The sequence below is a fragment of the Oncorhynchus kisutch genome, linkage group LG5 (genome assembly GCF_002021735.2).
Source record: "Oncorhynchus kisutch isolate 150728-3 linkage group LG5, Okis_V2, whole genome shotgun sequence".
Classification (NCBI taxonomy): Eukaryota; Metazoa; Chordata; class Actinopteri; order Salmoniformes; family Salmonidae; genus Oncorhynchus; species Oncorhynchus kisutch.
The window spans coordinates 67,672,260-67,692,547 of NC_034178.2; the positions used below are offsets into that span (position 1 = coordinate 67,672,260).

Consider the following 20,288-nt stretch of genomic DNA (forward strand, 5'->3'; position numbering starts at 1 on the left):
CCCACATTGATTACTTTGTGCTGTTCTAAATTTACTCTGGCTCTACGAAGTGGTGGCAAATCAGTTTCTGGTCATCAAGTACGCAGCAAGCAATCATTTCTAAATTGGCCGAGGGTATCAGCTGGCTCAGAAGCAGAGAGTAGAGTAGAGTATGATGGCAGGGTATCGGCAGGGTATCAGCTGGCTCGGCAGCAGAGAGTAGAGTATGACGGCAGGGTATCAGCTGGCTCGGAAGCAGAGAGTAGAGTATGACGGCAGGGTATCAGCTGGCTCGGAAGCAGAGAGTAGAGTATGACTGCAGGGTATCAGCTGTCTCGGAAGCAGAGAGTAGAGTATGACGGCAGGGTATCAGCTGTCTCGGAAGCAGAAAAATGTAATTACAACCCGATTTAGAGTGGTTTAATAATAATTAACATGATCTTATCAGAGGAATGACACAAACATGGTTTTTCAGAACAGCTCGTTTCTGTGGATCCTAAATGGTCTTCTAAGTGCAATTTTAAAGCCTGTCTGTGGGGTTAAAGGGACACTTTGGGATTTTGACTTTGTCTACTACACCAAAGTCAGATGAACTCATGGATACCATTATATCTCTGTGTGAAGTTTGAAGGAAGTTGATTAACTAGTGCTAGTGAAAGCCTATGGGTATCTGCTAGCATGCTAGTAGATACCCATAGACTTCCAGTCATTGTGCTAATGCTAGCTAGCATTGGCTCACTAACCAACCTCTAACTTCCTTCATACTGGATGAAGACTGGATTGACTCTGTGGAAGTCAAGGGCCTCATTGCCAAATCCTGAAGTATCTTTTTAAAGTAATGGTCCTCCATTTTTCTCCTGGACTTTCAAATTGTGACTGAAGTGAGTTTAAGAGACAGTTGTCTTTATACACAGCGAGAGCAGGCCATTGTGACATGTGATGTAATAAGGCAAGTTTTTAGCCTCTCAAAGTTAGACATTCCTGGACCATATCGTTGTTATAGCGATCAGAATAGGATGTTAAGTGTCTCATGAACAAACTGGAGTACATGTTCACCAGCCCATCTGTAATGAGTTTCCTGTGAATATCAAAACGTGATAGATATTTCTCTATTCCATTTGTCTCAGACACTGTGTAGCAACATGTTTGTTGTGAAACCCTATATTACTTTGTATTGCATGTGTATATCATTGTGATGTTCAGAGATCCATTCTAGTACAGGTTGTGGTGTTCAGGGATCCATTATAGTACAAGTTGTGCTGTTCAGAGTACCATTATAGTACTGTTTGTGCTGTTCAGAGGACCATTATAGTACTGTTTGTGCTGTTCAGAGTTCCATTATAGTACAGGTTGTGGTGTTCAGATCTCTATTCGAATGCAGTTTGTGGTGGTCAGGGATCCATGATAGTACAGGTTGTGCTGTTCAGAGTTCTGTTATAGTACAGTTTGTGGTGTTCAGATTTCCATGATAGTACAGGTTGTGCTGTTCAGAGTTCTGTTATAGTACAGTTTGTGGTGTTCATATTTCCATTATAGTACAGGTTGTGGTGTTCAGATCTCTATTCGAATGCAGTTTGTGTTGGTCAGAGATCCATTATAGTACAGTTTGTGTTGGTCAGAGATCCATTATAGTACAGTTTGTGATGGTCAGAGATCCATTATAGTACAGTTTGTGGTGGTCAGAGATCCATTATAGTACAGTTTGTGTTGGTCAGAGATCCATTATAGTACAGTTTGTGGTGGTCAGAGATCCATTATAGTACAGATTGTGGTGGTCAGAGATCCATTATAGTACAGTTTGTGGTGGTCAGAGATCCATTATAGTACAGTTTGTGGTGGTCAGAGATCCATTATAGTACAGTTTGTGTTGGTCAGAGATCTATTATAGTACAGTTTGTGTTGGTCAGAGATCCATTATAGTACAGTTTGTGGTGGTCAGAGATCCATTATAGTACAGTTTGTGTTGGTCAGAGATCCATTATAGTACAGTTTGTGGTGGTCAGAGATCCATTATAGTACAGTTTGTGTTGGTCAGAGATCCATTATAGTACAGTTTGTGTTGGTCAGAGATCCATTATAGTACAGTTTGTGGGGAAACTGTGAAAATTAACTAAGAAAATATTTAAATTCATTTTTGTGATAATTGAACAAATGACAAAACTTGTTCCTTTAACTGATAGCACTGTCCCTTTAAATCAGGGGTGGGCAAACTTTTGTCTCAAGGGCCACACTGAGATTTCGGAAATTCGACGGAGGGCCACATAGATTTTTTTTAAACCAATTACTAGTTTGTCAAAAAAAATTGTGGCCCAGAAAATGGCAGTTATTTAAAAATATATAGGTCCATTATAATTTATATAAATATATAGGTCCATTATAAATTATAGAAATATAGTTCCATAATAATTTCTACATGCTTTCTATCTGGATTTTAGATGTTCAACTGTTTATTGCTTTACCCAAAATAATAGTTGACTCAAACCACCTGCGGTTTGATGTTGATAGCACAGCTCCTTTAATTGATAGCACTGTACAATCATTAACTGTTCTGTAACTGTTTTGTGTCACAGGCTACAATGAATGTAGACCACAACCTGAGTGACAAAACCGATTCTGTGGAAATGCCAATGACCCAAACACAAGAACCAAGCATCCCTCCTTTTGTGTCATTTGTTTTATTTGTGATGTATTTTTGTTGATTTGTTTACCTGTTGTTCTTTATGTTAATAATTATTAAAACAAAGATTACATCATAGATTTGGAAACCAATACATTAAATATTAAATTTACTCTAAAACCAAGTTTAAGAAAAAAAATGTATGTAAAAAATGAAACAAACGTGGCTCTGTGTTGTTAAGAGAAATGCTTCTACCTTTTATTGCTACGGTGAAAGGTGAAAGATGTAAAGTCAGGAAAGAAAATTAAATAAAAAGTACAGGATGACATAATAAACCCATACAGTTACTGATTATTGTGGTTGGAAATGTTTCCCATTCCACCTCTATCTACCATGCTTAAAAACGATCTGAAAATATTGCTAAACTATTTTACACATACAAAATAGTACATGATATGAACTTTCCACTTCCTCACTAAATTGAGCCTTTTCTCTCCCACAAATAAAACAAAAAGAAAATGGCCGCTCACCATCATCCACCTCTCCACTGTATCTCCTTGTGTGTTCTGACTGCATCCCACCCCTCAATATGCATTTAGCCCAAACACACAGACCAAGGCAGTGTGCATACAGGACACAGGATCAATATTTGGTATTGCTTCTATCTCTGGGAACATAATAGCAACAGAAAAGTGTTTCATCATACATTCAGGGTACAGAAAAAAGACCTTCCCAGATAGTTCATGCACACTTTTCTCTGGAGCAACATGAGGATGAATAACAATCAAAATCCCCCCAAAAATAAAATTAAAAAAGCGACTTCAGTCTGTTACTTGTTTTTCCTTTTATTTCCAATTTACATGAATCAAAACTGCAACAAAAACAAAATCATGATCATCATATTTAGTAATAATAATAATAGTAATGCTATCATTATTAGCAATAATACTATTATTATTATTAATAATACAAAATATACACACCCTCAAAAATAAAAGCACCCTCTGCCCTGGTCGTAGGTGGTTTTCCTCTGTGTGTAAAGGAGGTCTGGATTGTCTAGTAGTGATATCACTGTGAGAAAGAACTCACTCAAGTCTAACAGCCCTGTCCTGTTCTTGTTCCTAGGGGGGCATGGCCTGTTCCTACGGGGCGTGGCCAGGGCCAAGGTACTTCCTGCCAGGGTAGAGGGTATTTCCTGTGTGAGAGGACAGTGGGGGCATATGGGACAAAGTGGAGTGGGATAGGTCAAGGGTTAAAGGCACCTTCTGGTGGTCTTCTCACAACATGGGGTCTCATGCACCAAAGATATGATCACCCAAGCTGGATTTGTAAACTTGGATAACTTTGCTTAGTTGTTTCTTTCTTTTTTAGCGTGAGGTAGCTTATAATATAATTAAAACAAAACAAAATAAGTTTAGATCTGAGATTGAAATCCCGAATTGAACATGTCTCTTACAAAAATGATAGACGCTGTTTCTGTTTCATTGGGCAGCCAATGAGGGGGATTGTGGTCGGGCGGGGGGGGGGGGGGGGGGTGCGACATTTACCACTCTGAAAACAAATCTCAGCGTGAAATGTACTCTCTGAAAACTGTAGATATATGTATACACACACATATACATATATACACATTATGAACATGTCACTAATACATCAGTATCTGGTTGTTAAAGAATACAGACTGGTTTTACAGCAATAGCACCATTTGACTATATTATAATACACAGTAACTTCCTGATACACACTGGGGCGGCGGTTGGAACTAGGAACACCTGCACCTATCACACTGCTCCGTTTTTGGTTTGGATTTGATATAATGTTTGAGAAGGTATGGAATGGAATAGGAGAAAGAAAAGAGGAGATTGGGGAGGTGGGGAACTGATAGATTATGTATGTAGTTGTGCGTGGGGCCTTTTTACAGGGTAACACACTCAGTCCTAACACACCTGGGACCTACACCTGAACAATAAATAAATAACACCAAGTCGGCTCTCTTTCTGTCATGCTCTGACATACTCCCCCTTTCTCTCCTTCTCCTCTTCCTTTGTTCCTACTTGTTAGTGGGGAGGTGCTCCCAGGCTGGGGGGTGGAGTGGAGGGAGGGGTTGACGGAGGGAGACTGGAAGTCGATGAAATCACAGATGAATATTGCCGGTGCCATTCAGTGCAGATATCCTAGTTGGAAAAATCACTTTTTACTTAAAAAAAAAAAGCGACTTGATCTTTCTCTTTTCTCTCTTTCATTCATTTTGCTAGAAGTGTGTGTTCCTCTCTCTCTCTCTCTGTCTCTCTCTCCCTCATCTTTTATGGGGTTTTTCTCAGCTTTTCCTTTTTCATTCCTTTGTCTTTACAAGAAGCAGACTGCACCGACGTCGACTCCAAACTCTTGGTCCGCTCCTCCAATATCCATGGGAGCAATGTCCACGATGGGCAGCCGGCTGGTCTTCTGAGATCTGTAGTCAATCACTGTCTTGCCCCAGGCTCCTGTGTGTTTCTGGGGACAGAGAGGCAGAGCTGATATTGTTAGAGGACAGGGATGATATTGTTAGAGGACAGGGCTGATATTGTTATAGAACAGGGCTGATATTGTTATAGAACAGGGCTGATATTGTTATAGAACAGGGCTGATACTGTTATAGAACAGGGCTGATACTGTTATAGAACAGGGCTGATATTGTTATAGAACAGGGCTGATATTGTTATAGAACAGGGCTGATATTGTTATAGAACAGGGCTGATATTGTTATAGAACAGGGCTGATATTGTTATAGAACAGGGCTGATATTGTTATAGAACAGGGATGATACTGTTATAGAACAGGGCTGATATTGTTATAGAACAGGGCTGATACTGTTATAGAACAGGGCTGATATTGTTATAGAACAGGGCTGATATTGTTATAGAACAGGGCTGATATTGTTATAGAACAGGGCTGATACTGTTATAGAACAGGGCTGATATTGTTATAGAACAGGGCTGATATTGTTATAGGACAGGGCTGATATTGTTATAGAACAGGGCTGATACTGTTATAGAACAGGGCTGATATTGTTATAGAACAGGGCTGATATTGTTATAGAACAGGGCTGATACTGTTATAGAACAGGGCTGATATTGTTATAGAACAGGGCTGATATTGTTAGAGGACAGGGCTGATATTGTTATAGAACAGGGCTGATACTGTTATAGAACAGGGCTGATATTGTTAGAGGATAGGGCTGATATTGTTATAGAACAGGGCTGATATTGTTAGAGGAGAGGGATGATACTGTTATAAGACAGCAGACACTGCCTCAAGAATGAACCCCACGAGACTGCAATGTTGGAGTTTCTGTGTGTGTGTGTGTGTGTGTGTGTGTGTGTGTGTGTGTGTGTGTGTGTGTGTGTGTGTGTGTGTGTGTGTGTGTGTGTGTCTATGTATGTGTGTATGGTGTGTCTATGTATGTGTGTATGGTGTGTCAATGTATGTGTGTATGGTGTGTCTATGTATGTGTGTATGGTGTGTCTATGGATGTGTGTATGGTGTGTCTATGGATGTGTGTATGGTGTGTCTATGGATGTGTGTCTGTCTGTCTGTCTGTGTGGGTGTGTCTATGTATGTATGTATGTATGTATGTATGTATGTATGTATGTATGTATGTATGTATGTATGTATGTATGTATGTATGTATGTGTGTGTATGTGTGTATGTATGTATGTATGTATGTATGTATGTATGTATGTATGTATGTATGTATGTATGTATGTATGTATGTATGTGTGTGTGTGTGTGTGTGTGTGTGTGTGTGTTTTCATCCTCTCACCGTGCAGCCGTCCTGCATAACGGTGTAGGTGAAGCGGCTGTTTCCCTCGGCCCTGATCTCCACATCGTTGGATCCCTGGAGGAGCACGGCCTTCTTCAGGTTGCCCGTGGCTCCATCCATGTAAGCCACACTGTTCTTGCAGTGGTAGGTGAGGTTCTGGCTAGCCTCGGTGGACAGCAGCCGCAGGAAGGTCATCTGGATGCTGGCCGTGTTGGCAGCCAGGCTGTCATCGCCATAGCTGAACTGTAGAGGGCAGCGGAGAGAGAGGAGGGGAGACAGAGAGGTTACATCCAGTACAATGATGTGGAATTATAACATGTCTTTAGTTAAAACTAGTGAAAGAGGAGGGGGAGACAGGGAGGTTAGGACCAATGTGATAATTATATACTGTATGATGTCTGGTTAAAACTAGAACCAAAAATGAAGCAAACTTCTTCAGACTGGCGGCATCAATTGAGAATATAAAATTCACTGCCAGTTTAAAAAAAAAACACTTTACCAAAGGCAAAGATTGAATCTGAGACTGAAGAGGAAATGTGTATTTTTGTATTTTCATTATGATCAAAATCATATAACGAGGATAGAAGAGGGATTGAATGGTGACTCACGTGGAATCCTCCGTTCATGGTCTCTCCGAACCAGACGTGTTTGGCAGCCTTGCTCTTGCTGGACCACCAGTTCTTCTTTGGGATGCTGGCGGGCTTGGGGTAGACGCAGGACTCTCCGGTCTCCATGTTACAGTAGACCTTGATAGCGTCTATGGTGCAGCCCTGGTTAGGGTCGATCCAGTACTCTCCTGCAGACAGACGGAGGAGTCAGGTCACATTCAATCAGTAGTACTTCCTATGTAATTGTAATACACCTGGTCATATTTATTTTGTCTTTTGAACACTATAGAACCTTCCAGATTTCCTCATGAGCACATAGTTTTTCCCGATCTAATCAGTAGGGGTAGGAGTTTAACCTCACAACATCACCTGACCATAGCAGGAGAAACTTTAGGACCCCAAGTCATTCCTGGTCAAGTCCTGTTGGTCTATTAAACTCTTGTCCCCTAACAAAGAGGCAATCGTCGCTCCTATCCCGTCACTCACCGCTCTTCCAGTCTGGGTGGCACAGCTTCAGGTCTCTGCAAGTACGTGCAGGGTTCTTCTTGGAGCCCTCGGGGGAGCGGATGTTCTCAATCTGGTTGTTGAGAGACTTGAGCGTGGCGTCCACCTCGGCGTCGTGCGTCCTCAGGTTTCCAGAGGCCTGGTCGGCCCTCATGTATCTCAGGGGATCGGGGGATTTCTCAGGCTGAGACAGGCCAGCGAAGGCAGACATGTCGATACCAGGGCCGGGAGGACCAGGAGGACCAGGGGGACCAGAGTTTCCAGGGGGACCCTGCGATACACAGATAGAAAGATAGAATACTTAATTGATTGAAGATATTGTAAAACCAAGATGCTAGACTACGAGGTACAGGTGATGTATTGCTACCAGCGCAGTGCCATAGGTATTACAGAGGAGGAAAAACACAGAGCAAAGAGGAGTTCAAGTACAGGTAGCATCAAGTGTTGCCGTCTCAAACGGCACCCTGCTCCCTAGGGCATTACTTTGACCAGAGCAAAGGGAGCGCACTGTATTGGAAATAGGGTGTCATTTGAGATTGGCACCAAGTCACCCACTGCTCTGTGAACTTTGATGATCCTTAAGATACAGTAAGTTGAGAGATGAGAGCGTTACTCACAGAGGGACCAGTCTCTCCAGAGCGACCACGGGGTCCGGGGGGTCCGATGGGGCCGGGCATACCGTTGGAACCATCCTTTCCATGTGGACCAATAGGTCCGGGAGGTCCCTAAACAGAACACACACAAGGATTCAGATGTACTGTTTCTGTACACACTATAGCTCTTTCTGCCATGCTCTTTGGTTGAGTATGAATAAGACAGGTACCTCTCAAAACGCTGTGTTAGACTTTTTACTGCTTTTGTCTATACTCACTCTTGATCCACTTGGTCCGGCAGGTCCAGATGCACCCTGGTCTCCAGCTTGACCCTGTGGTGAGACACTGGTCAGACAATGTCTAGGATGTACACAACTTCAGATAAAAGGTACAATGAGATTTTTTAGGGTATAGAGAGAATTTGAGATACTGGAAGATTAGGAGTACAGGAAGTTTAGGGGTACTGGGAGATTAGGGGTACAGGAAGATTAGGGGTATAGGAGGTTTAGGGGTACTGGGAGATTAGGGGTACAGGAAGATTAGGGGTACAGGAAGATTAGGGGTACAGGAAGATTAGGGGGTACAGGAAGATTAGGGGGTACAGGAAGATTAGGGGTACAGGAAGATTAGGGGGTACAGGAAGATTAGGGGGTACAGGAGATTAGGGGTACAGGGAGATTTGGGGGGGGGGTACTTACGGGAGGTCCAGGCAGACCCTGCAGACCAGTGAATCCTCTGTGTCCTTTCTGTCCTCTCTCACCACCCTCTCCAGCCTCACCCTTGTCTCCACGGGGTCCTTGGGGTCCAGCCATTCCTCTGGCTCCAGCAGGCCCGGCAGGTCCAGCTGGTCCTTGAGCTCCCTAGAGAACAGCCAAGAGACAGACACAGGGTTAGGACGGGTTGCAATACATTAGTATCTGAGTGAACTCAATTACATGTCCTTTAAATCAAAGACAGTTAATGGATTAATGCATACATTAATATGCAAGTGGACTATCACATATCCAGCATATCCTGAGAAATAGAAATGGAGTGAAAAACTCAACTTCATGTCCTGGCATCCTGTATTATAGGGGTTCTACGAGGTGTAAACAGGGGTTCCATGGGGATGTTGAGGGATGTTATAGGGGTTCTACGAGGTGTAAACAGGGGTTCCATGGGGATGTTGAGGGATGTTATAGGGGTTCTATGAGGTGTAAACAGGGGTTCCATGGGGATGTTGAGGGATGTTATAGGGGTTCTACGAGGTGTAAACAGGGGTTCCATGGGGATGTTGAGGGGTGTTATAGGGGTTCTACGAGGTGTAAACAGGGGTTCCATGGGGATGTTGAGGGGTGTTATAGGGGTTCTACGAGGTGTAAACAGGGGTTCCATGGGGATGTTGAGGGGTGTTATAGGGGTTCTACGAGGTGTAAACAGGGGTTCCATGGGGATGTTGAGGGATGTTATAGGGGTTCTACGAGGTGTAAACAGGGGTTCCATGGGGATGTTGAGGGGTGTTATAGGGTTTCTACGAGGTGTAAACAGGGGTTCCATGGGGATGTTGAGGGATGTTATAGGGGTTCTACGAGGTGTAAACAGGGGTTCCATGGGGATGTTGAGGGATGTTATAGGGGTTCTACGAGGTGTAAACAGGGGTTCCATGGGGATGTTGAGGGATGTTATAGGGGTTCTACGAGGTGTAAACAAGGGTTCCATGGGGATGTTGAGGGGTGTTATAGGGGTTCTACGAGGTGTAAACAGGGGTTCCATGGGGATGTTGAGGGGTGTTATAGGGGTTCTACGAGGTGTAAACAGGGGTTCCATGGGGATGTTGAGGGGTGTTATAGGGGTTCTACGAGGTGTAAACAGGGGTTCCATGGGGATGTTGAGGGATGTTATAGGGGTTCTACGAGGTGTAAACAGGGGTTCCATGGGGATGTTGAGGGGTGTTATAGGGGTTCTACGAGGTGTAAACAGGGGTTCCATGGGGATGTTGAGGGATGTTATAGGGGTTCTACGGGGTGTAAACAGGGGTTCCATGGGGATGTTGAGGGGTGTTATAGGGTTTCTACGAGGTGTAAACAGGGGTTCCATGGGGATGTTGAGGGATGTTATAGGGGTTCTACGAGGTGTAAACAGGGGTTCCATGTGGATGTTGAGGGATGTTATAGGGGTTCTACGAGGTGTAAACAGGGGTTCCATGGGGATGTTGAGGGATGTTATAGGGGTTCTACGGGGTGTAAACAGGGGTTCCATGGGGATGTTGAGGGTTGTTATAGGGGTTCTACGGGGTGTAAACAGGGGTTCCATGGGGATGTTGAGGGGTGTTATAGGGGTTCTACGGGGTGTAAACAGGGGTTCCATGGGGATGTTGAGGGGTGTTATAGGGGTTCTACGAGGTGTAAACAGGGGTTCCATGGGGATGTTGAGGGGTGCTATAGGGTGTATACTCACAGCCTCTCCCCTGTCTCCCTGCTTGCCGGTGGGGCCGACAGGGCCGGGGGAACCATTTGCTCCTGGGGAGCCAGGAGCACCAGCAGGACCGGTGTTACCACGGTCACCCTTGATTCCAGTGGCTCCATCTCTACCAGGGGGTCCATCAGAACCAGCGTTGCCCTGAGAGACAATTACACATGGTTTAATATCAAAAGTATCAAAAGCATAATTAGTGATTCACTTAATCATGACAGTGAGTTAACGTACTGTACTGCAGGTATAGAGTTGACAATGAGAGGCCATATTGGGGACACTGTGCTGCATTAAATGGCACACAATTCCCTATGTAGTGCACAACATTTGTCCAGAGCCCTATGTGGACCCTGTTCCAAAGTAGTGCACTATAGAAGAAATAGGATGTCATTTCAGACACAACCCATGTTATGGGACAGACACTGACCTCTCTACCGGGCTCTCCTGCGGGTCCAGTCAGTCCAGGGGGCCCCACAGGGCCAGGGGGCCCACGGTCTCCGCTTCCACCAGGAGATCCTTGTTTACCAGGCTCACCCTGGGGAGATGGACACAGGCTAGTTGGAGGACCACCGGTAGGGGTTGACACTCATCTAATCAATAGTCATATTTTCACTGATCATTTTCTTTGAATCTATCCATTCTTATTTGAAATTGGGTGGGGTGGGTACAAGGCAATTGACTGTAAAATATTATTTTGTAATGAATTAATAAATGGGTGTCAAGTCGCCTTTAGCAACCCATAGTCTACTGTATAATAATTCATCAATCATTTATTAATTAATCAATGTGTAAATGTATTCTAACTGTAATCTAATAGAATGTGAATTTGACTTACAGAGGGTCCTGGCAGGCCAGGGAAACCTCTCTCTCCACGTTGTCCTGGAAGACCAACAATACCACGCTGTCCAGCCAGACCTGAAGGGCCTGAAGGACCATCGGGACCCTGGGAGGAGGAAGAGAGGAAGATAGGAGGAGAGGAAGAAGGCGGGAGGAGAGGAGGAAGACGGGAGGAGAGGAGGAAGACGGGAGAGGAGGAAGACAGGAGTAAAGGAGGAAGAGAGGAGGAGAGGAAGAAGGAGGAGATGAGGAAGTGAAGGGGAGAGGAAGAAGGGAGGAAGTGAGGAGGAGAGGAGGAAGAGAGGAAGTGAGAAGGAAGAGAGGAGGAAGAGAGGAAGAGGCAGAACAGAGGAGGAAGAGAGGCGGAGAGGATGAAGAGGAGGAAGAGAGGAGGACAGGAGAAAGTGAGGAGGAAGACAGGAAGTGAGGAGGAGAGGAGGAAGAGAGGGGGACAGCGTGTTATTATCAAGAATCTCAACAAAAAAACTATCAACATTTTTTAAAACTGAAAAGCAAGAAAAAAATTTGTGTGCACTGCATCCTACTCTCCTCCACTTATGTGATTCAGACCAGAGAGGAACAGTGTGTCTTATGTCTGTTCTCTGTGCTTGCCTATCTAATTTTAGTAACTCTCAGCTGTCAGTTCAGTGTTACTCAAGGAATAATTGTAGGGTGTGTAAGTGCAAAATAAAAGCCTTGGCCTCTCTGCCATCATGTCTCTGTCCAGGGGAAGCCTACAGGTGCTATTAAGGTCCCGGCAGACAGCAGTGTGGTTAGTCTGGTTATTGGGTCAGTGATGAACACACACTTACAGCTAGGTGTTATGACGGGGATGGGGGAGTAGTGTTGTTGTCCGTTATAATAGGCCTTTCATTCCCTGGACTAATGTCTATGCCTGTGTGTTGGAAGTAAACAAGAGAGACTTTTTGGGAAATAAAGCCAGTGTTATAGTCTGGTTTTATAGCTGAAAAATGTCAGATGTATTTCAGTGTTAACTGGGGTGATGATGCTGTGCGGGGGCTTTGTCTGTAACATCACAATCTGTGCGAGTTCAGTGGACTAAATCACTTCTGAATGTTGAATAAAGCATAAAGCCTGCGGGACCTTCAGTTGAGGATGGTTTTGATGAAAGGTGAACCTACTGGGGACAGATAATTCAGCTTGTATTACCCCCTTTTGCTTAGTGGGGTGCTGGGCTGAATGAGAGTTATCAAGCCGTCCACTATGCCCCGGGTTGGTGCTTGGAGGACGGTACTGTAGTGATAAACAGGTGAACTTACAGAGGGACCATCCTCTCCAGCATCTCCCTTCTCTCCAGGGGAGCCAGCGGCTCCACGCAGCCCAGCATCTCCCTGTCTGCCTGGGGGTCCACCGTCTCCACGCACACCTTTAGGGCCATCTTTACCAGCAGGACCAGAGGGCCCAGCAGCACCAGGGTTACCCTGCAGAGAGACATCAATCAATCATTCAACAAATCAACCAATCAATCAATACATTGATCAACCAATCCATACATCTGTAAATCAATCAACTAATCAACACTCAATCAATGAAACATCAATCAACCAATCAACCAAACAATAACCAATCAACCAATCTTAAAAAAATAAAAGACAGACAGAGAGGAGACAGAGAGAGACAGGAACAAGTCAATACTCTGTAGAATAACAACCATTCAGACTGAAACTGCCCATAGACAGACAAGAGCAGGTCACAACCATTCAGACTGAAACTGCCCATAGACAGACAATAGCAGGTCACAACCATTCAGACTGAAACACACTATAGTGCTGATGAATGATTCTGTGCTCGTCTGGTTATAGATCAAAGGTCAGTACTCATTTCACCTTCCGAATGACCATACAAGTCATAAAATCAAGAGCATTACACCTGCTTGTACTGAAATATATCAGAAAACTATTGGAAAAACCTGGAATTACATAAAATAGCTCATTCATTTTGGAAAATGTTAATAACCAACACTGTTGCACCCACATTAAACTAATTCCTTTTCTATTCCAGTCAAATCCTACACTTTTTACTAAATGAACAGTGTAACGAACCAGTATGATTTATTCTTCGATGCTCAGGTAGGGTGACAGAAGATGTGAGTGTTTGAGTTGTATTGCTGACAGGTGGTTGTACTTACATTGGGACCAGGGGGCCCGACTCTGCCGGCAGCTCCAGGGAAACCAGTGGCACCCTGTTAGAGAGAGAGAGAGAGAGAGAGAGAGAGAGAGAGAGAGAGAGAGAGAGAGAGAGAGAGAGAGAGACAGAGAGATTGTTGATGAAAATGGAAACATTAGAAATAGAGCAGAAATTAAATATACAATATGAGATGTGTATGAGATATGTATGAGATGTGAGATGTGTATGAGATGTGTATGAGATGTGAGATGTGTATGAGATGTGTATGAGATGTGAGATGTGTATGAGATGTGAGATGTGTATGAGATGTGAGATGTGTATGAGATGTGTATGAGATGTGAGATGTGTATGAGATGTGTATGAGATGTGAGATGTGTATGAGATGTGTATGAGATGTGAGATGTGTATGAGATGTGTATGAGATGTGAGATGTGTATGAGATGTGTATGAGATGTGTATGAGATGTGAGATGTGTATGAGATGTGAGATGTGTATGAGATGTGTATGAGATGTGTATGAGATGTGTATGAGATGTGTATGAGATGTGAGATGTGTATGAGATGTGAGATGTGTATGAGATGTGTATGAGATGTGAGATGTGTATGAGATGTGTATGAGATGTGAGATGTGTATGAGATGTGTATGAGATGTGAGATGTGTATGAGATGTGTATGAGATGTGAGATGTGTATGAGATGTGTATGAGATGTGAGATGTGTATGAGATGTGTATGAGATGTGAGATGTGTATGAGATGTGAGATGTGTATGAGATGTGTATGAGATGTGTATGAGATGTGAGATGTGTATGAGATGTGTATGAGATGTGAGATGTGTATGAGATGTGAGATGTGTATGAGATGTGAGATGTGTATGAGATGTGAGATGTGTATGAGATGTGAGATGTGTATGAGATGTGTATGAGATGTGAGATGTGTATGAGATGTGAGATGTGTATGAGATGTGAGATGTTGTATGAGATGTGAGATGTGTATGAGATGTGAGATGTGTATGAGATGTGAGATGTGTATGAGATGTGAAATGTGTATGAGATGTGAAATGTGTATGAGATATGAGATGTGTATGAGATATGAGATGTGTATGAGATATGAGATGTGTATGAGATATGAGATGTGTATGAGATATGAGATGTGTATGAGATATGAGATGTGTATGAGATATGAGATGTGTATGAGATATGAAATGTGTATGAGATGTGTATGAGATATAAGATGTGTATGAGATGTGAGATGTGTATGAGATATGAAATGTGTATGAGATGTGTATGAGATATAAGATGTGTATGAGATGTGAGATGTGTATGAGATATGAAATGTGTATGAAATGTGTATGAGATATGAGACATGTATGAGATGTGAGATGTGTATGAGATATGATATGTGTATGAGATGTGAGATGTGTATGAAATATGAGATGTGTATGAGATATGAAATGTGTATGAGATATGAGACATGTATGAGATGTGAGATGTGTATGCGATATGATATGTGTATGATATATGAGATGTGTATGAGATGTGAGATGTGTATGAGATGTGTATGAGATGTGTATGAGATATGAGATGTGTATGAGATGTGTATGAGATATAAGATGTGTATGAGATATGAGATGTGTATGAGATGTGAGATGTGTATGAGATATGAAACATGTATGAGATGTGAGATGTGTATGAGATATGATACGTGTATGAGATGTGTATGAGATATGAGATGTGTTTGAGATATGAGATGTGAGATGTGTATGAGATGTGAAATGTGTATGAGATATGAAATGTGTATGAGATGTGAGATGTGTATGAGATGTGTATGAGATGTGTTTGAGGTATGAGATGTGAGATGTGTATGAGATGTGAAATGTGTATGAGATGTGAAATGTGCATGAGATATGAGATGTGTATGAGATATGAGATGTGTATGAGATATGAGATGTGAATGAGATATGAGATGTGTATGAGATATGAGATGTTTACTTACAGAGGGTCCCTGAGCACCGCGAGCACCTTTAGGTCCAGAAACGCCAGTAGGTCCCTGAAATGAAGGAAATTGATAGTCATTTTTATGAAGAAATGTGAAGCAAGTAACTCCATTTGAATATTTCGTTAACAAAATAACTACTCTCTATATTTTTTTTATTTCAGGACAAAGTGAGTTATTTAAACGTACGGAAGGTCCAGGAGCTCCGGAGGGTCCCTGTGGTCCAGGGGCACCAGCATCTCCCTTCTGTCCACCCTCTCCCTGCTCTCCCTTGACTCCGGGCTGACCATCAGATCCCTGAGGTGGGACACGGGGGAAAAGACTGCTCAGACAGCTGTTTGCTTCAACATACAACAAGCAGCTGGAGTTGGTCCTGGGCTGTTGACAGTAGCACTGATAGCGAGAGAAAGTGCACGGACAGTACTGTGCTTGGGGTGGTACTTACAGGAGGCCCAGCGAAGCCAGCAGGCCCAGGAGGTCCAGTCTCACCCCTGTCACCCTGTTAGGAGAGAAGAGGACAGAGAGGTCAAGTTGATCATCAACGACTTCCCTTGACATTTCCTTGTTCAAACAAGCATCATGTACTGTATCAAGTTCTGTGTTCACTTCATTGTTGATTCTGAGAGGTGGAGAGCATTCAAGGAAACAGCATTGCGAGTGAAAGTAATCCTCGCCTCTGGATCAATACAGTAGCCTAGAGATGGCAGTAATCTGATGGCAGTAATCTGATAGTAGTAATCAGATGGCAGTAATCAGATGGCAGTAATCAGATGGCAGTAATCTGATAGCAGTAATCAGATGGCAGTAATCAGATGGCAGTAATCAGATAGCAGTAATCTGACGGCAGTAATCAGATGGCAGTAATCTGATAGCAGTAATCTGACGGCAGTAATCAGATGGCAGTAATCAGATAGCAGTAATCAGATGGCAGTAATCAGATAGCAGTAATCAGATGGCAGTAATCAGATGGCAGTAATCAGATAGCAGTAATCTGATGGCAGTAATCTGATGGCAGTAATCAGATGGCAGTAATCAGATGGCAGTAATCTGATGGCAGTAATCTGATGGCAGTAATCAGATGGCAGTAATCAGATAGCAGTAATCTGATGGCAGTAATCAGATAGCAGTAATCAGATGGCAGTAATCAGATAGCAGTAATCGGATGGCAGTAATCAGATAGCAGTAATCTGATGGCAGTAATCAGATGGCAGTAATCAGATGGCAGTAATCAGATAGCAGTAATCAGATGGCAGTAATCAGATGGCAGTAATCAGATAGCAGTAATCTGATGGCAGTAATCAGATAGCAGTAATCTGATGGCAGTAATCAGATAGCAGTAATCTGATGGCAGTAATCAGATGGCAGTAATCAGATAGCAGTAATCTGATGGCAGTAATCAGATGGCAGTAATCAGATGGCAGTAGGCCCTAGTCAGGTAATTTAGGAAAAGGGAAAACATAGGGAAAACATTTCTTATGTAAGTACAATCTTATCCTAATTTGTATGTGTGTATGTGTGTGTTGACAGCTGTGGTGTGTGTGTGTGTGTGTCTGTGGTACTTACAGGAGCACCTCGGGCACCAGCAGCACCGGAAGGTCCAGAGGGACCAGATTCACCCTATAGGAGGAAACACAGAGGTCAGAGTTCAGTCACAGAGGTCAATCATACATCATACATATATCATACCTTATATAGACTGTTTTATAATACCTAGGGGATACAGTAACCTCATTACAGGTGAAATGGCTGTATGTGTATTTTTCAGATGTATCTAATACAAACACTTATTTAATCAATTAACCAATTAACTAGTATACAAGTTCAAATATAAACACACACCTTCTCTCCATTGGGACCAGCTGGGCCAGGAGGACCAATTGGACCAGTCAAACCCTAGACCATATAGAGAAAGAGAGGGAATAGAAAAGTAACAAAGAGAATGTTCAGTATAGCTCTCCTTCTGCTGTTGATGTCCATGAGGAATTTAACATGTGTACAGCTCTCCTTCTGCTGTTAATGTCCATGAACAATTTAACATGTGTACAGCTCTCCTTCTGCTGTTAATGTCCATGAACAATTTAATATGTGTACAGCTCTCCTTCTGCTGTTAATGTCTTTGAGCAATTTAACATGTGAGTGTATACATGATTGCTGAACTAATATTTAAATATGTTGAATGTTAAACAGTAGAGTGTTGACATCTTCAATGTGTTGGATATTAAATGGTAGAGTGGTTGACGTTATAAATGTCTTGGATATTAAATGGTAGAGTGTTGACGTTACAAGGCTGGGGGATATAGTGGATGATGATGATGATGATGGTCACTCACTCTTGAACCGTCTTTGCCAGAAGCACCCTCAGGTCCCTTCTCTCCGTTGTCACCCTGTGGGACACAAACACAGTTATATTGGACTACATTATGATTAAAGGAATAGGGTAGGTTAACACATTATGAAATCACAACATCCAAGAGCATGTACTGTAAATAGACCTACATCATTTGTTGCCACTCCACATCATTACTGCTGTGCTGTGTTGCTTTACTCCAGTGGCTCTTGTTGCAAAGTTCATGGCTAGTGATCCCTTTCATGGCTTAGTACGATTACCATGACTATGATTTGAACTAATATTAGGATGCTTCTTTCAAGTGCCACTCACTCTGTCTCCCTTAGGTCCGGGGATGCCTGAGGCTCCTCTCTCTCCGGGCATACCTTGCAGACCGGGGGGTCCCTGGGCACCCGATGCACCACCTGGTCCGATCGCGCCCTACAACACAAGACACACAACAGCTACTGTCAGCAACTGAATACAGAACTAATAGCAACTCAGCAACTGGTAGAGGTTTTGATGGAAAACAACAGTAACAGCCTGTAGAATGCAACAGAATACAAGACTAGAACAGAACAGAACTGAATAGAACTGAATAGAACAGATTAGAACAGAACTGAAGAGAACAGAATCAAACTGAACTGAATAGAACAGAATAGAACTGAAGAGAACAGAATAGAATAGAATAGAACTGAAGAGAACAGAATAGAATAGAACTGAAGAGAACAGAATAGAACAGAACTGAAGAGAACAGAATAGAACTGAAGAGAACAGAATAGAATAGAATAGAACTGAAGAGAACAGAATAGAACTGAAGAGAACAGAATAGAATAGAATAGAACTGAAGAGAACAGAATAGAATAGAACTGAAGAGAACAGAATAGAACAGAACTGAAGAGAACTGTATAGAACTGAAGAGAACAGAATAGAATAGAACTGAAGAGAACAGAATAGAATAGAACTGAAGAGAACAGAATAGAATAGAACTGAAGAGAACAGAATAGAATAGAACTGAAGAGAACAGAATAGAATAGAACTGAAGAGAACTGAATAGAATAGAACTGAAGAGAACAGAATAGAATAGAACTGAAGAGAACAGAATAGAACTGAAGAGAACAGAATAGAACTGAAGAGAACAGAATAGAACTGAAGAGAACAGAATAGAACTGAAGAGAACAGAATAGAACTGAATAGAACTGAATAGAATAGAACTGAAGAGAACAGAATAGAACTGAATAGAACAGAATAGAATAGAACTGAAGAGAACAGAATAGAATAGAACTGAAGAGAACAGAATAGAACAGAACTGAAGAGAACAGAATAGAATAGAACTGAAGAGAACAGAATAGAACTGAATAGAACAGAACAGAATAGAACTGAAGAGAACAGAATAGAACTGAAGAGAACAGAATAGAATAGAATAGAACAGAATAGAATAGAACTGAAGAGAACAGAATAGAATTGAAGAAAACTGAATAGAACTGAATAGAACAGAATAGAATAGAACTGGAGAGAACAGAATAGAATGGAACTGAAGAGAACAGAATAGAACAGAACTGAAGAGAACAGAATATAATAGAACTGAAGAGAACAGAATAGAACAGAACTGAAGAGAACAGAATAGGACTGAATAGAACTGAAGAGAATAGAACTGAAGAGAACAGAATAGAACTGAATAGAACTGAATAGAATAGAACTGAAGAGAACAGAATATAATAGAACTGAAGAGAACAGAATAGAACAGAACTGAAGAGAACATAATATAATTGAAGAAAACTGAATAGAACTGAAGAGAACAGAATAGAATAGAACTGAAGAGAACAGAATAGAACAGAACTGAAGAGAACAGAATAGAACAGAACTGAAGAGAACAGAATAGAATAGAACTGAAGAGAACAGAATAGAACAGAACTGAATAGAACAGAATAGAATATAACTGAAGAGAACAGAATAGAACTGAATAGAACAGAATAGAATAGAACTGAAGAGAACAGAATAGAACTGAAGAGAACAGAATAGAACAGAACTGAATAGAACAGAATAGAATAGAACTGAAGAGAACAGAATAGAACTGAATAGAACAGAATAGAATAGAACTGAATAGAACAGAATAGAATAGAACTGAATAGAACAGAATAGAATAGAACTGAAGAGAACAGAATAGAACAGAACTGAAGAGAACAGAATAGAACTGAATAGAACAGAATAGAATAGAACTGAATAGAACAGAATAGAATAGAACTGAATAGAACAGAATAGAATAGAACTGAAGAGAACAGAATAGAACAGAACTGAAGAGAACAGAATAGAACTGAATAGAACAGAATAGAATAGAACTGAATAGAACAGAATAGAATAGAACTGAAGAGAACAGAATAGAACAGAACTGAAGAGAACAGAATAGAATAGAATAGAGCAGAACAGAATTG

General features: G+C 42.1%; 1 protein-coding gene across 2 annotated transcripts in view; it reads right to left on the reverse strand.

Annotated features, from left to right (window-relative positions):
• Positions 1-2,638: 2,638 nt before the first annotated feature.
• LOC109891658 (collagen alpha-1(II) chain) overlaps positions 2,639-20,288 on the reverse strand; it is a 79,062-nt gene continuing 61,412 nt past the window's right edge. For both annotated transcript variants that reach the window (XM_031825711.1, XM_031825712.1), the window contains 19 exons: positions 18,190-18,297; positions 17,861-17,914; positions 17,370-17,423; positions 17,094-17,147; positions 15,976-16,029; positions 15,720-15,827; positions 15,531-15,584; positions 13,541-13,594; positions 12,672-12,833; positions 11,390-11,497; positions 10,982-11,089; positions 10,540-10,701; positions 8,802-8,963; positions 8,382-8,435; positions 8,128-8,235; positions 7,493-7,781; positions 7,007-7,194; positions 6,399-6,641; positions 2,639-5,089 (listed from right to left, as the gene is read on the reverse strand). In XM_031825711.1, the coding sequence (XP_031681571.1) occupies positions 4,943-5,089; positions 6,399-6,641; positions 7,007-7,194; positions 7,493-7,781; positions 8,128-8,235; positions 8,382-8,435; positions 8,802-8,963; positions 10,540-10,701; positions 10,982-11,089; positions 11,390-11,497; positions 12,672-12,833; positions 13,541-13,594; positions 15,531-15,584; positions 15,720-15,827; positions 15,976-16,029; positions 17,094-17,147; positions 17,370-17,423; positions 17,861-17,914; positions 18,190-18,297 (2,271 nt within the window). In that variant the 3' untranslated portion in view covers positions 2,639-4,942. The remainder of the gene's footprint in view (positions 5,090-6,398; positions 6,642-7,006; positions 7,195-7,492; positions 7,782-8,127; positions 8,236-8,381; positions 8,436-8,801; positions 8,964-10,539; positions 10,702-10,981; positions 11,090-11,389; positions 11,498-12,671; positions 12,834-13,540; positions 13,595-15,530; positions 15,585-15,719; positions 15,828-15,975; positions 16,030-17,093; positions 17,148-17,369; positions 17,424-17,860; positions 17,915-18,189; positions 18,298-20,288) is intronic.